General features: G+C 48.3%; 6 protein-coding genes across 6 annotated transcripts; 2 read left to right on the top strand and 4 right to left on the bottom strand.

The window, feature by feature from the left end:
• Positions 1–88: 88 nt before the first annotated feature.
• BGW36DRAFT_422044 (uncharacterized protein) lies at positions 89–2,085 on the bottom strand (the record flags this gene model as incomplete). The annotated part of the gene is made up of 4 exons (XM_046219652.1): positions 89–130; positions 244–423; positions 487–624; positions 682–2,085. The coding sequence occupies 4 exons, from the start codon at positions 2,083–2,085 to the stop codon at positions 89–91; spliced, it is 1,764 nt and encodes a 587-aa protein (XP_046078111.1).
• Positions 2,086–2,169: 84 nt separating this feature from the next.
• Positions 2,170–4,088, bottom strand: BGW36DRAFT_14129 (uncharacterized protein). The gene is made up of 3 exons (XM_046209440.1): positions 3,758–4,088; positions 3,196–3,704; positions 2,170–3,136 (listed from the first exon to the last, which is right to left on the bottom strand). The coding sequence occupies exons 1-3, from the start codon at positions 3,892–3,894 to the stop codon at positions 2,493–2,495; spliced, it is 1,290 nt and encodes a 429-aa protein (XP_046078110.1). The 5' UTR covers positions 3,895–4,088; the 3' UTR covers positions 2,170–2,492.
• A 2,778-nt stretch (positions 4,089–6,866) lies between these two features.
• BGW36DRAFT_422042 (uncharacterized protein) lies at positions 6,867–7,480 on the top strand (the record flags this gene model as incomplete). The annotated part of the gene is made up of 4 exons (XM_046219651.1): positions 6,867–6,977; positions 7,034–7,108; positions 7,167–7,184; positions 7,244–7,480. 4 exons carry the CDS (start codon positions 6,867–6,869, stop codon positions 7,478–7,480), a joined length of 441 nt encoding a protein of 146 aa, XP_046078109.1.
• A 175-nt stretch (positions 7,481–7,655) lies between these two features.
• BGW36DRAFT_393088 (putative hscarg dehydrogenase) lies at positions 7,656–8,748 on the bottom strand (the record flags this gene model as incomplete). The annotated part of the gene is made up of 3 exons (XM_046217772.1): positions 7,656–7,727; positions 7,777–8,658; positions 8,707–8,748. The coding sequence occupies 3 exons, from the start codon at positions 8,746–8,748 to the stop codon at positions 7,656–7,658; spliced, it is 996 nt and encodes a 331-aa protein (XP_046078108.1).
• A 580-nt stretch (positions 8,749–9,328) lies between these two features.
• BGW36DRAFT_14122 (putative COPI-coated vesicle protein) lies at positions 9,329–10,233 on the top strand. Its single transcript, XM_046209439.1, has 4 exons — positions 9,329–9,632; positions 9,682–9,797; positions 9,851–9,940; positions 10,003–10,233. Exons 1-4 carry the CDS (start codon positions 9,613–9,615, stop codon positions 10,176–10,178), a joined length of 402 nt encoding a protein of 133 aa, XP_046078107.1. The 5' UTR covers positions 9,329–9,612; the 3' UTR covers positions 10,179–10,233.
• Positions 10,234–10,314: 81 nt separating this feature from the next.
• On the bottom strand, positions 10,315–11,998 carry BGW36DRAFT_14072 (oxidoreductase). Its single transcript, XM_046209438.1, has 5 exons — positions 11,405–11,998; positions 11,038–11,347; positions 10,929–10,984; positions 10,766–10,874; positions 10,315–10,713 (listed from the first exon to the last, which is right to left on the bottom strand). The coding sequence occupies exons 1-5, from the start codon at positions 11,842–11,844 to the stop codon at positions 10,681–10,683; spliced, it is 948 nt and encodes a 315-aa protein (XP_046078106.1). The 5' UTR covers positions 11,845–11,998; the 3' UTR covers positions 10,315–10,680.
• Positions 11,999–12,217: the final 219 nt, after the last annotated feature.

The following is a 12,217-nucleotide window of genomic DNA, read 5'->3' as shown; positions in this document are numbered from 1 at the left end:
TGATGGCAACGTCGACATGTCCACATTGTTGATTTTTAGGTCAACGCTTAGCGAAAGGGCAGGTCAGCATGACCACATTGTTGATCCGTTACAGGATTTGACCAGTCTCAATCGTCAACCGTCTTAGCAACTGACTTAAGATATCAGTATCCATATCATCACCATGGCTTTTTTCAGCGATAGCACCAGCACCAGCCGGGTTTTAATCTTGCTCAATATCCTCGAATCTGCCGGCAAACCTACAATGTCTTCACGTAGGGGCTGGCTCAAAAGGAAGCTTGAAACTAGAGACAGAAGATTTTCGTTCCGCTTCTCAAAGCTGTATAGCGGCGATTGTCGGATTACCACGTCCAAGTTATCCGCAACGCAAGCATAATAGATTCGGCCATGTTGAGGACCGACCAGGGAAAAAATCATCAAATCCTAATGAAAAAAGACGCTTCAATATTTGCTTGTCAAAGATGCCATTGTTGGAGGAATACATACTGGGAATCTTTTTTCATGTGGGAAAGGAAGGTTCCCATCTGATGAGTCTTCCTCGTCTGAGACTTCACTATCAGACTCCTCTTCCGCCTTTAGTCGTCGATTGACAGGTTCTGAGCTTACTTGAATAACTTCAGATTTCTATCGAACACCATAAGATGGATTGGATATACGTGTACTCACCAGCCACCATCAAACCAAATCGACCATTATCTGCCCTCTCGGCCCTAGCTCTGGTCTAACAATGCTCTTCTTGTATATGCTCCGACCGTACCCAGTTCCCATCAGAGCGTCAGTCAATTCTTTAATGCGTCCAACGACCCATTTATGATCCGCATCTTTCTCACTATCTAGCAGCTGCGCCTGAAATAAATGAATCCTCGTTGGGAAAATCTCCAATCGCACAGGCATTACCCTTCGCCTAGCATTCCCACTTTCCTCTCTATCCTCCTCACGGACAACAACCCGATAAACAGCACCAAGATCATTCCGATAATCATCATGAACCGCATAGTCATCGACAAAATCACCACAGCCATAAATAATCAACTTCCCCGGCGCGGGGCATTCAACCCCTTGGATATGATGCGACGAATGGCCATGGACAATGTCTATCCCGCAGTCAAAAATCAGAAAATGCGCCATTGACCTAATCTCCTCTGCCGGATGCCACGAGTAGTTTGGGCCCCAGTGGATTGAGAATATCTTCAGAGATGGCTGTTGCTGTGGCTCGTTAGACACATCCGACGGCTTTGGCGATGAGCCAGAGGACTCCGAAGACCTCTGCTCCGCCGTGATTGGCGATGGGAATGAATACTTCTCAATCACGCGTTTTAGATGGGCCTTTGACTTCTCCGAATAATCAATCAAATGGAACGTTGGCACCGCACTCCACACCCTGGGATGATCCGACGCAGCATAGACATGCACGAGATGCTTCCCAGCTCGTTCCTTCATATTCTCTGCGGACAGTGCCACGGGCCTACCACCCTGTTTTACGCCCCTCTGGCTGATGCTCCGCGGCAACTCCAGAATCGCTGGCGATATAGCCTCTAGCGTGTTTTCTCCAGCGCCGCCAATTCCAATCCTCGCGCCATCTCCATCGCCATTCTTCAACGTCCAGGCTGTCTCAATGAGTCCCTCTGGTCCGAAATCAAGGGTATGGTTATTTGCCAAACTTGCAAAATCGATTTTCGCAGCACCGAGAATGGCGGGTGCGTTGGCGGGGTGCATGCGGTAGTTAAAGGCCTTGCCGGGCCAGGGGTCGCGATTCGTGGTGACGGAGGTCTCAAGGTTGATTATATTCAGGTCTGAATCATCCGTGAAGAGTGGCAGAGTTGAGCCCCAGGGGCTCGCGGGCGAGTAGTTCTGTAATTGCTGTGCATGTCGTGCGATGAAGGACTGGGCGTGGGACTGGTCATCCGGGTTATGTACGTGCACTGGGAAGAGCTGATCGATTAGACGGCCTAGCATGACATCGCCGGTGAAATTGATGTTGAATTCCTTCTTTGTCGGTGTTCTGGTAGTATTCGTGCTGACTATTCCTGCGGCAGTGGCAGCTGCTACTGTGGCCGACTTGAGTCTACTGCTTGAAGAGGCCATGTATAGGAACAATGGCGGTTGTCAGATTTGTATCAATTGACGTAGAGGTTGTATGCTAGGGTTAGGAATACATGTTGCAAATGTTTAGTTGTTTCGTTAATTCCTAGGAGATCTGAGTGGTGGGTAACCTCATAATGACATAGCTTGCCGTCGATTGGTTCTACCAACGAATCAAATTCAAATATCCAGGTCAGCACATAAGGAGACTCATTCATTGCCTAAACACATCATTGATACCATTTTAAAGTACAGTCATTTTTAATAGAAAAGGTAGAAACCTGGAAACTCCGTATTGCACTTGCAGCCACTTGTGAAATTGGCCCAAGTAATAGCACCCCCGGGTATAGTCTAAGTCAAAACGTAAAATGTCACATAACATATCGTAGTAGTCGTATGCTTCAAAAATGTCATCTCTCAAGCTCGGCCAACTCTCGCTCTTTGGCCTTCAGGGCTTCGCGCATTAGCTCGGCTTCGCGTTGAAGTTGGGCTCGACGCTCAAGCTTGTGGTATGTATCCGGCTGTCCAGGGGAAGGGAGTCGTGATTGGGGGTTCAATGGTGGCGAATGTCTATAGCCGCCCATTTTGATTTCATCGGCACCATTGCCTTGGTTGAGAATTGACGAAATCGGACTAAGACGCGCGGGTGGTGTAGGGTTGGCCTGTGACATGATCGGGGGAAGTTGGTTTGAGGGCTCGATAGGCGCAAGGACTTCCCCTTCCCTGTTACCGGTTGTTAACCCAGGGGAATGTGACTGACGGGGAAAAGAAGATTGTAGGTCAGGTAATCGAGGAGCAGGATGGTGAGGAAGAGTGGCTGCATTTCCGTTGTAACCAGTAAAGTCAACTGGAGGTGGGGCGAGGATCGGTCTATCTGACATATGCGCCAGTGCTGCCGGTTGAGTTTCTGGAGAGGCAGAAGAATCGCCGGACGACTGTGTCATGCCGCTTGGGGAGTGGTCACGCATGGCAGGGACTACCCGTTTCCTTCTTTTGATGGTTGATTTTTTCATCGTGGTTGGTCGGTAACATCCATGCAGCTTGTAGTACAGACCTAATCATAATCAGCCAGGCTCTCTATAAATACTATCCTTTCTCATCTTAAAAACTCACCACAAGCATTACAAATTGGATGGCCATCCTCATCGCGTCGCCAGAGGGGTGTTACAGTAGTACCGCAGTTATGGCATGCAACAAGAAGATCGCTCTTTTCTTGACCTCCAGAGGTCGATTCTGGTGTCATCGGATGAGCCTTAATCGACTCCGCAGGGGGCTGAGAATACACAGGCTGTGATGTCGGTATTACCCTAGCGGCCGCTTTGTATACTCGATTGTTGTAGGCTGGACATCCCTCACAACCCTCAGCACCGCCGGTACCATTACAATTGCCGCCGCCTGGACACGACCCAACCGAGCCGCAGCCTGTCTCAGCGGGCGTTTCTGCCGTTTCTGAAACGAATTGCACAGCATGATCCGCGGTAGATACTGCTTGAGGTCGGGGTCTGTTGCGTTTCGTCGGTCTATGAACATTTCGCGCCTTCAAATAGAGCCCACAAGCGTTGCAAATCATAGCACCAGTGGGCGATCGCCGCCATAGAGGAGTACTCTTGGTACCGCAATTGCTAGTGATAAATCAGCTTTGGTAGATCTTCCGAGTGGCTAGAAAACTTCATACCTGCATGAATGACCCAAGAAAGACCCGTCACGTCCCATATGCGGCTTGGGTGACCGTTGCGGTCCTGGGGAAGTGGTTTCCCTGCTTTTCATGGGTTGATCCAGTGTCATATCCATCGCGTTTGACATAGTGTGCATGCTGGCAGTTTGCCAACCTTCATAACTACTCGTAAAGTGCTGTTTTGGTGAAGTCTCACTCGTGCAACGACTAGATGAATTCACCCACTGTAGTGTCTCCAAGTGATGGGTGGCACAACCATACGATTTCCGATTTTTGTGCAGCACAGTGCCTATGCGGTTCTCTGCTTTACCACCCAGTATAACTTGGTAGGCTCTTTTGACAATTCCGTGGCTCTCTTAGCGGTCAAATACGCTGCAGGAAGTGCGGGCTAAATGACCACCCGCACACAAGCCGATAAGCTAATGCGACTGAATAACGTAGGGTCGAAATAGTCCAGACTGTTTGATTCCAGCAAAGTAACGCAAAATGGCGACTTTTCTAGAAATGTGCAGAATGAGACACCGAGATGAGGCAAACTACCACGACGGTAGAATCGATCGAATACGGCTGCACACTCGCTAACACAAGACTGGATTATCGCACAGATACACCGAAGTTGATCGGTGTTAGGAGGAGCAGGGATGTGAGAAATCCGAAGGAATCGTACAGCGAGTCGAGAGAGTCGGTGAGAGTGGCGTGGCCGAATGGCAGAAGCTGACGGCAGCCACTGCCCACGAAACAGCACTACGCGAATCTCGCAGTGGTTTTGGTGAAGGGGGAAAGTGAAATCAAGTCCAAGGGATGCTAAAACATGTAATAATCTGGCCGGTCTAGCTGTTTTGTCCAGTGGCCTCGCCTTCCTGCAGTATGTCTTGGCAGTAGTAGGACTTGGCGAACCAACACACGTGCTCAACGGCGAAGACAGCGATTTCTAGGTGACTTATCACTAGAATTCGAAGCAGGGCTGGCCGAAGATCCTGCCGGAGTCTAGAAATCGGAGTATGCGAGACTAGAAAACGCAAACAGGGGTCTGCAGGCTTAGGATCCGCAACACGAGGGAACGTGCTGGGGGAATGCTAGTATTCTGGCTGGTGGGGAGGCAGGAGGAAACGGAGGGGATGGCCGTCGTATCTCGACTATGCGCGCCGAGATTCTCGAGACTTTTCACTGTCCACTTGCTAGATGCCACAGAACGCAGTCTAGAGGCCAAAGGATTCAGCTGGCAAAGCTGGCATTAATAAAAAAGCCGCAACAACGGACGACGCAATGACGACTTGCAGCCGGGGAGCGCGACATGATTGGCGGCAGGCCCGGGGCGACTTTAATCTGTAAAATCACAGCGCTGGCCAAGTGAGCGCCGCCGAGTTGATAATCCCCGCACCGTGATTGGCCAGGCCGGCGTAATCCTGTCCCGATCGGGCAGTTGGCGAGCTCCTCTTTCAGGGTTAGCGGACGCCGCAGCGGGGCGAGCTCGTCTACTATGCGCATTCCGATTGGACATGGCGGCTTGTCTTAACCCCAACTCGTTCCCAGTCAGCAACATTGTTTGCACTGTGATTGGCCAATATCGGAGGTGAACCCGAAAGGCTCGCTGAAATTACGCCGGAACATCACTTGTTCCGGCGTGATAAAAGAAGACTCTCCCTGACAGCTCCACTCGACCGCCCCCCACCAATCATGGGGCACGAAAAAGAAAAGCAAAAGCTTGTCAGGATGATCCCCTGGCTCAGTCTACCCCCAATCACAGCGTGCGAGTGTCATTACTCCGTCCTTCCCGCCCTTGTGTGGCAACTTGGCTGGTGATTATCTCCTCATCAGCAGACAAGCTTTGCTAGATAGTCCCTAGTGCCGAGATAATTCGTAGTTTGATCAGGATACGACTCGCAATACCATTCACTGATCATCGCGAGTTACATTAGTGTCGTATTCTCTGTTCACTGGCTTCAATCTCACACTGGGCCGAAACCCTGTGGGCTGTTTATCAAGGGCCAGGTGTAACATGCCATCCCGTTGAAATTTGCTTATATCTATTATTATACTCAGCCCGAGTGTGGGAGAGATGATTTTCAGGCAGTAATTTTATCAAATTATCAATCGGTGTTGGTTGGGGTGTGCTATCAGATCCTCTTGCCCCGGGTGTAATAATAGGTAAGCCGGCTGAGCCAGACAACCTATGCTGGTTACGACAATCAGCAGTACTACGGTTAACAATGACGAGATTTCGCTTCGTATTGCTTAATTTGCGCAATTTTTTTTTTGATATGTTAATTAGATATGGGGATGATGGACAGGGGAGTCTGGCTTATGTGGACCCCGATTTTAGATAATCTTTTAAATGTTGTTCGCCAGGTGCGAATGATTATGTTTTTCTCAAGCTCAGAATTCCGATTACTATCTGTTCAATATCCAACACACGCTTAGTGCAATCTCGATTCATCTCGATAGTAACAGTAACCTCGATAAGCAAACAATAAGGTGGACGCTGATAAGAAACCACAGAAGTGAAAACAAAAATACACCCAAGTAGACGCAGCACAGTTAACAAAATAAAACCTGCGTAGGAAAAATTGCATCAAGTTTCCTTATTTATAGAAAGAAGCTCTTGCTTCATCATCCTATTCTCCTCTTCTATCTACACTTCGAGCCTTCGGCTAGACAAGGTTCGAAGCTGCTTTTCTCTTTATTACTATCCACACTTTCAATGGGGATAACAGAACTTCCGACCTGAACCATCAGACCACCGTGATCAATACCTGCGTTCCCAGAAGTACTAGCGGTATTCACATGAACTATATTATCTACTAACTACTTCCCATAGTTTATTGTTGTTTCGAATCGTTGGGAGATGGAGAGAAAGGAAAATGACAAGGGGAGAGAGGGCGGCATTCACGCCGCCCTTCCTATTCAGGTCGTACAATTTCAAATAGAAGAAAAGTTTACTGCCCGAGTAGGATGAGCGGTGTTTATACCAGCCTCTGTAGGGTTATTTCTGTTGGTATGTTTCTGTCAGTTTCTCTGTTCTCTTCCTCTCTTCTTTCCTTTCTTCTCTTCGTTGCCATCTCTACTTTCAGTCCTCTACAGCAACAACAACATCACTCAACTGGACAGAATGGACCAAGCAACGACCAGCCAAGCCCAAGCCGTAGCCGACGACGGAGGTGATGACCGTCGCTATGGACCTTACGATCCTGCACGAGTCGAGGCAACGCGCAAGCACTATGTAAGTCTGCATATCATCTTAAAAACACAATTATCCATGCTAATATTCTAGTCTAGAACCCCAAATGTCGACTATGCCATAAGAGAGGCCACCGAGACCTAAACTGCCCGGCGCTGAGGACGGCGGTATTTGTAAGTCCATTATAAATACATTTACAAAATTCGATATCTAACAACTTCCCGGAAATAGATGGCGCTTCGTAGACGTGTATGAACGGTATTTCATCATATATTAAGTCGGTGGTAACTGACATTGGGATGGTATAGGTCGTACGGGGACTGCAGCAACAAGGGCTGCCGATCGAGGAAATCTGCCAACAGATACGAGAGGCATTGTTCCAAGCAAACCCACATTGCTCGCTGGAAAAATTGGAGGATCTGTACCAGTTTAGCGATCAAAGCGTTCGAGAAGACGTGCAGTTTATTCAACAGCAGCAGCAGACAGCGCCACCACAGGTCGAGGGCGTGGTGGCAATGGAGGTGGATGGGGAGGGGGACCAATAGGGTGCCTAAATGGTTTTCTTTTCTATGCTTTCTTCAAAAGGATAATTCAATGAGAAGAGGTTTCTTGCATCCAAATCTTCACGTAGAAGGTAAATAGGCACTAATAAGGTTTATAATACCAACCAACATGACCAACCCCCATACACATATGTATGATCGTCTCTCACTTTCATTGTCAAAGTACTGACGACCAGTCCTCCCTCTTGATATAATCTTTCATCGATGTAAGTGAAACTTCGATACCAATCTACCAATTGTCAGCAAATGAATCACGCAAGAAAGAGGGCATAATTCACTTCTTCAGCCGTCAATACGTTTGGATCTCCACCAGTATATCCAAACTCCTCCACATAAGCAAATGTCTCTGCAAGTTCTTTCCTGAGTGCATCGGGTACGCCCGTAAAATATTCATCTTCAGATACCTGCTTGAACGAGGCCTTGACTCCTAGAGTATCCCCCCACAGCTTTGTCCACGCAGGCCAGGTCATGTGCTCCGACACGCCGAGAAGATCTTTTCCAGGGGGCAGATCAACGAGCACTTTCACAAATTCACCAGTATCTTCGTGGGCGACCACAAAGGGGATCTTGTATTTTGGCCCAAATGTTCTTTGTACGACGAAACTGCCATCTGGCTGCTTCTGCGGCATCAGGGGCGGAGAGGCTTTCCAATTCGTGACATAATGCCCAACTTGAACAGTGCTCGTACGAGCCGCAACCTCCGGAAACTGAGCTTGGGTAGCCCGGATGATCTCTGCTTTGGCATCGTTGTGGTATACATAGGTGTATTTCCCACCACTCAACTTTCTAGCATCGCTTAGTGACGAGAGAACGAACCGTTCTAGGGTCTTCAACACTGTCGGCGAAGCTGCGGCTTCTGCGATATTCAGGCCTTGCTCAACTTCCCTGTCAAACGCGTATTCATTGGGCGAGCGGGCTCCTAAGGAGATATTTCCGCCAAACAACGCGTCTTGTAAGTGTCCGAAAAAGTCCGTGTTGGAGAAGATTACGTTAGCCCCTTCGAAAGCAGGAAGCAGTGATTGCTTGTCGTCCAAATCGGCCTGTACGATCTCGACTCCTTTCGTTGCCAGGGCTTGGGCGGCTGGACTTGATGGTTTTCGTGTTATGCCCCTGACTTTCCACCCAGGAAGACGCAGGAAGGTGTGGGCCACGGATGAGCCCTGAGTGTGTTAGTACTGTAACTTACAAAAAATTGTGTGCATTCGTACCTGGATTCCAGTGACTCCAACAATGACAATTGTTTTTGACATGGTGATGATCTTGTAAAGAAGATTGCTGAAGAGGTATATCTACAGAACTAGGTCAACGTCCTGCCTTATATATAGCCTAGTTTGTTAGCTCAGCTCTCATTACAAATACATTAGACCAGTCGGGAACATGAGTTCGCCCGACGACACCGCCCATCAGACGAACAAGCGTGTGAATAAAAACCAAGAATCAGCATCGTGGTTCAGAAAGCAGCCTCCGTGGACGTCCGTGGAGCCGCTGACAAACCTCCAATGCCGTCATGATATTAGTTATTGATCTCAGAGAATAATTTTTATTATAATAATAATCAATTGTCGATTTATATCTAGAACAACGAGTAGACGATCCGCCACCTGATAAGAGCAATAGTCAACTAATTATAAGAGAATCAGAATGTTTATAAGAGACGAACGACCCAAGAATATCATTGGCTGCTGGTCGATTGCGGCAGTGGAGCTGGCCAGCCAACCAGGCGCCGCGCTGACGCATGCGTGGAGGCGCGCCAAGACCGGCCAGGAGAGGCCAGGACCAGCTTTAGGCGCAAGTGTCTACTTCGTCGTTGCTACTTCGCATCGCTGGTGACGAATCTTGTACTTATCTCGATCCTCGTTAATCCCCGGTTTCTGCTGCCTAAGCTAACGAATAGTTACTCGCTTGACTAAGGTACGCGCTGCTATCCTGACTGCCTTGGAAAAGCTGGAGCCCTGTTCGCGCTGCTCTGCTCCAACCAGGCTCCGACGTTCTTCCAGCTCATTTTTCGTTGCGCACAACATTTGGATTTCCTTCGCAAAAGTGCTGACTCAATCGTCTCTACTATCAGATAACGGTCGCTTTAATATATCCTCTATCGCATACCAGCTGTCAACATGGATCTTTCCAATATCTTGTACGTCTTGCAGCTCTGGCCTTTATCGCGCACCACTAACTTTGATTAGTCGTCTGGTGAACATCGCCGTGGGTGTGTTGATGGTTCTCGGCGGTATCAGTCAATTCTTTCCCTTCCACTTCGGCCCGTTGATTGTCGGAATCTACGTCATTATCTTCGGTCTTCGTACGTGAACTGCTCATACGAATGTTGTTCTCAAGAAGCTAATGAATGCACAGTCGTCGGTGGTCTCGAATTCCTCCCTCAAATCCCCGACTACGTCTACCGATACGCCTCCTTCCTGTTTTCCTTCCTCGGACGCGGTGCCTGTGAGTGACTCCAGCTGGATCAAGCGCATCATAAAACTTCCGCAATACTAATACTCTATAAGTCTACATTTTCGCAGGTAGCATTCTGCTAGACCCTGACAACCTCCTCCGTATCATTTCCGGCTCCATCATCGGCATTATCGGCGTGGGCTACGTCGTACTAGAATTCATTCCCTCAATCGAGCCGCCTTCCAACATGCGAGAGTCCGACCCCAGCTGGGGCGCTGAGCAAGTGTAAATCTGACTCGACGCAACATCTCAATAGCGACTACACCCTACTCCTACATGGTGTAGTCCCAACATTTCCCGCTGATCTCTCTTCAAGTTTTTGTATTTCTTGAAGTCTATCAATGGAATGCTTGAGAACTTTCGTTGACTCGGCGGGGATTGTTGCGATACAAGGCATTGATTAGTATTCCATGTGGATGGAGACTGGCATTACGCCTGATTATGACGAACGATAGAAGCATACTATGTATGTGGTGAATTATATAATATTCTGACGATATTGCGATCTTTTGGTTTACCGGTTGATTCGCATTTTTCTTCCTTTTCAAATATCTTCTGGGGCATGATTTTGGTTGCAGGGATGTGAGTTTCATTTCACAATATGTAAATTATGCAGGAAACAATCGATATTGTTTAGTTCTGAACAGCCGTATCACACCTGTGCGTAATCCAAGGCAAGGTAAAATCAAAATCTATGTACCTCTAGTACTAATATACTATTATGGCTCTATTTATGCTTTACGGTAAACAGCACCGGCACCGCCCTACCATCATCATCAGCATATATTAATCAGAACTAAGGTTTGGATGACATACCTGGTGGCTAGGGTAGATGAGAGTATCAGCAATCACAACATTCTCCCTGCGTCCTGCGGCAAAGACAATGACCTCGGCGATATCATCAGGTGTAAGAGGTTCAACGCCACTAGTGACAAATCAGTATCTATACATCCTAAATCTTCAGACTGACTGATCATACGCGTAGACAGCATCGGCCTTTGCTTTATCACCGTAGAAACGGACGACCGAGAATTCCTTGCCAGATATTAGCAAGAATAAGCATACACAATAATTTTATATGATCATACCGTCTCGACTTGGCCGGGATCGATCTCAATAATTCTAATACGGGTCGAAATGAGTTCTTTCCTCAACGCGTCTGTGAAGCTGCGCACGGCAGCTTTGGAGGCGCAGTAGATGCTGCCTCCAGCATATGGCTCTCGACCAGCAATGCTTCCGATATTGATGATATCGCCGCGGCCGCCCTCGTCTCTCTTCTTGAAGACGGAGAGGACGGCTTGGGTCATGTTGATCAGCCCAGTGACGTTGGTAGAAATCATGACATTAATATCCTCGGGTTCGATATTGGGAGCCTGCGCGACACCCTTGACCAGTCCACTAATAAAAATTCAGTAACCGCTCAAATAAAAGCGATATGCGAAGCGCGAGACTCACGCATTGTTTACTAATACGTTGATATCCTGGAATTCGGCAGGCAAGGATGGGATGAAGTTCTTCACAGCAGCCGGGTCGGACACATCCAGAGCCACGGGCAGGACTTTCACGCCATCGCCTACTTCTTCCTTGATTTCCTTGGCCAATTGCTCCAGCTTATCGACGCGGCGCGCTGTGACGATGATCTTGAGGTTCTGGGGCGACGAGCGCGCGAATTCCTTGGCAGTGCTGTATCCGATACCAGACGAGGCGCCGGTGACCACGATTGTCTTGCCTTCGAGGCGCTTGGCTACGGCAGAAGCCATTGTGCGGTTGATTGCGAGGTGGGAGTGCGGAAGAATTCGGTGAAGGCGAGGGTTGTGAGATGTCGCTGCGGGGAAAGCTCCGACGGTGCGAATGCGCTGAGTGATGGATCGGCTTGCAGTGCGGAGAATATTCATGTGAAGCTGTTCGCGATAGTTAGGATGGAAGATGGGCAATCACTTTTTGCTTCGTTTCTCTTGTGGTTTGAAGAGAAGGTGGGAAATGGTTAATGAATGTGGATCGAGATATGCAATGAGGGGACCGGATGGCGTTAAATGGGGTAAATTCTCCCGCCGGCAACTTGCCCGCGCTCGGCATCTTCTGCGATGTGTATACACACTTATACTTATCTACCGATATGATATATGCGGTTGTATCTAATTTGTACAATTGTCAGTTGACATCAGAATGAGCTTATCGAATTCTTGGGGTCTCGCCCATAGACAATGTAAAAAGTTCAATTATTATTAATATTGGTATGGGGAGGGCTCCTTCACGCGATTATTTGGT

This window comes from Talaromyces proteolyticus (assembly GCF_021365285.1).
Source record: "Talaromyces proteolyticus strain PMI_201 chromosome Unknown BGW36scaffold_1, whole genome shotgun sequence".
NCBI classification, from domain to species: Eukaryota; Fungi; Ascomycota; class Eurotiomycetes; order Eurotiales; family Trichocomaceae; genus Talaromyces; species Talaromyces proteolyticus.
Note: the sequence above shows the minus strand (reverse complement) of the source record. Positions and strands in the feature narration are given on the sequence as shown.

Excerpts from the sequence above, each read along its gene's own strand:
- BGW36DRAFT_14129 (XM_046209440.1), bottom strand. The coding sequence starts at position 3,894 with ATGCACACTATGTCAAACGCGATGGATATGACACTGGATCAACCCATG. Across the intron at positions 3,705-3,757 it reads TTCTTGGGTCATTCATGCAG|CAATTGCGGTACCAAGAGTA; the intron begins GTATGAAGTTTT and ends ATTTATCACTAG. Across the intron at positions 3,137-3,195 it reads TCCAATTTGTAATGCTTGTG|GTCTGTACTACAAGCTGCAT; the intron begins GTGAGTTTTTAA and ends GATTATGATTAG.
- BGW36DRAFT_14122 (XM_046209439.1), top strand. The coding sequence starts at position 9,613 with ATGGATCTTTCCAATATCTT. Across the intron at positions 9,633-9,681 it reads ATGGATCTTTCCAATATCTT|TCGTCTGGTGAACATCGCCG; the intron begins GTACGTCTTGCA and ends AACTTTGATTAG. Across the intron at positions 9,798-9,850 it reads CGTCATTATCTTCGGTCTTC|TCGTCGGTGGTCTCGAATTC; the intron begins GTACGTGAACTG and ends ATGAATGCACAG.
- BGW36DRAFT_14072 (XM_046209438.1), bottom strand. The coding sequence starts at position 11,844 with ATGAATATTCTCCGCACTGCAAGCCGATCCATCACTCAGCGCATTCGC. Across the intron at positions 11,348-11,404 it reads AACGTATTAGTAAACAATGC|TGGACTGGTCAAGGGTGTCG; the intron begins GTGAGTCTCGCG and ends AATTTTTATTAG. Across the intron at positions 10,985-11,037 it reads ATCCCGGCCAAGTCGAGACG|GAATTCTCGGTCGTCCGTTT; the intron begins GTATGATCATAT and ends ATATCTGGCAAG.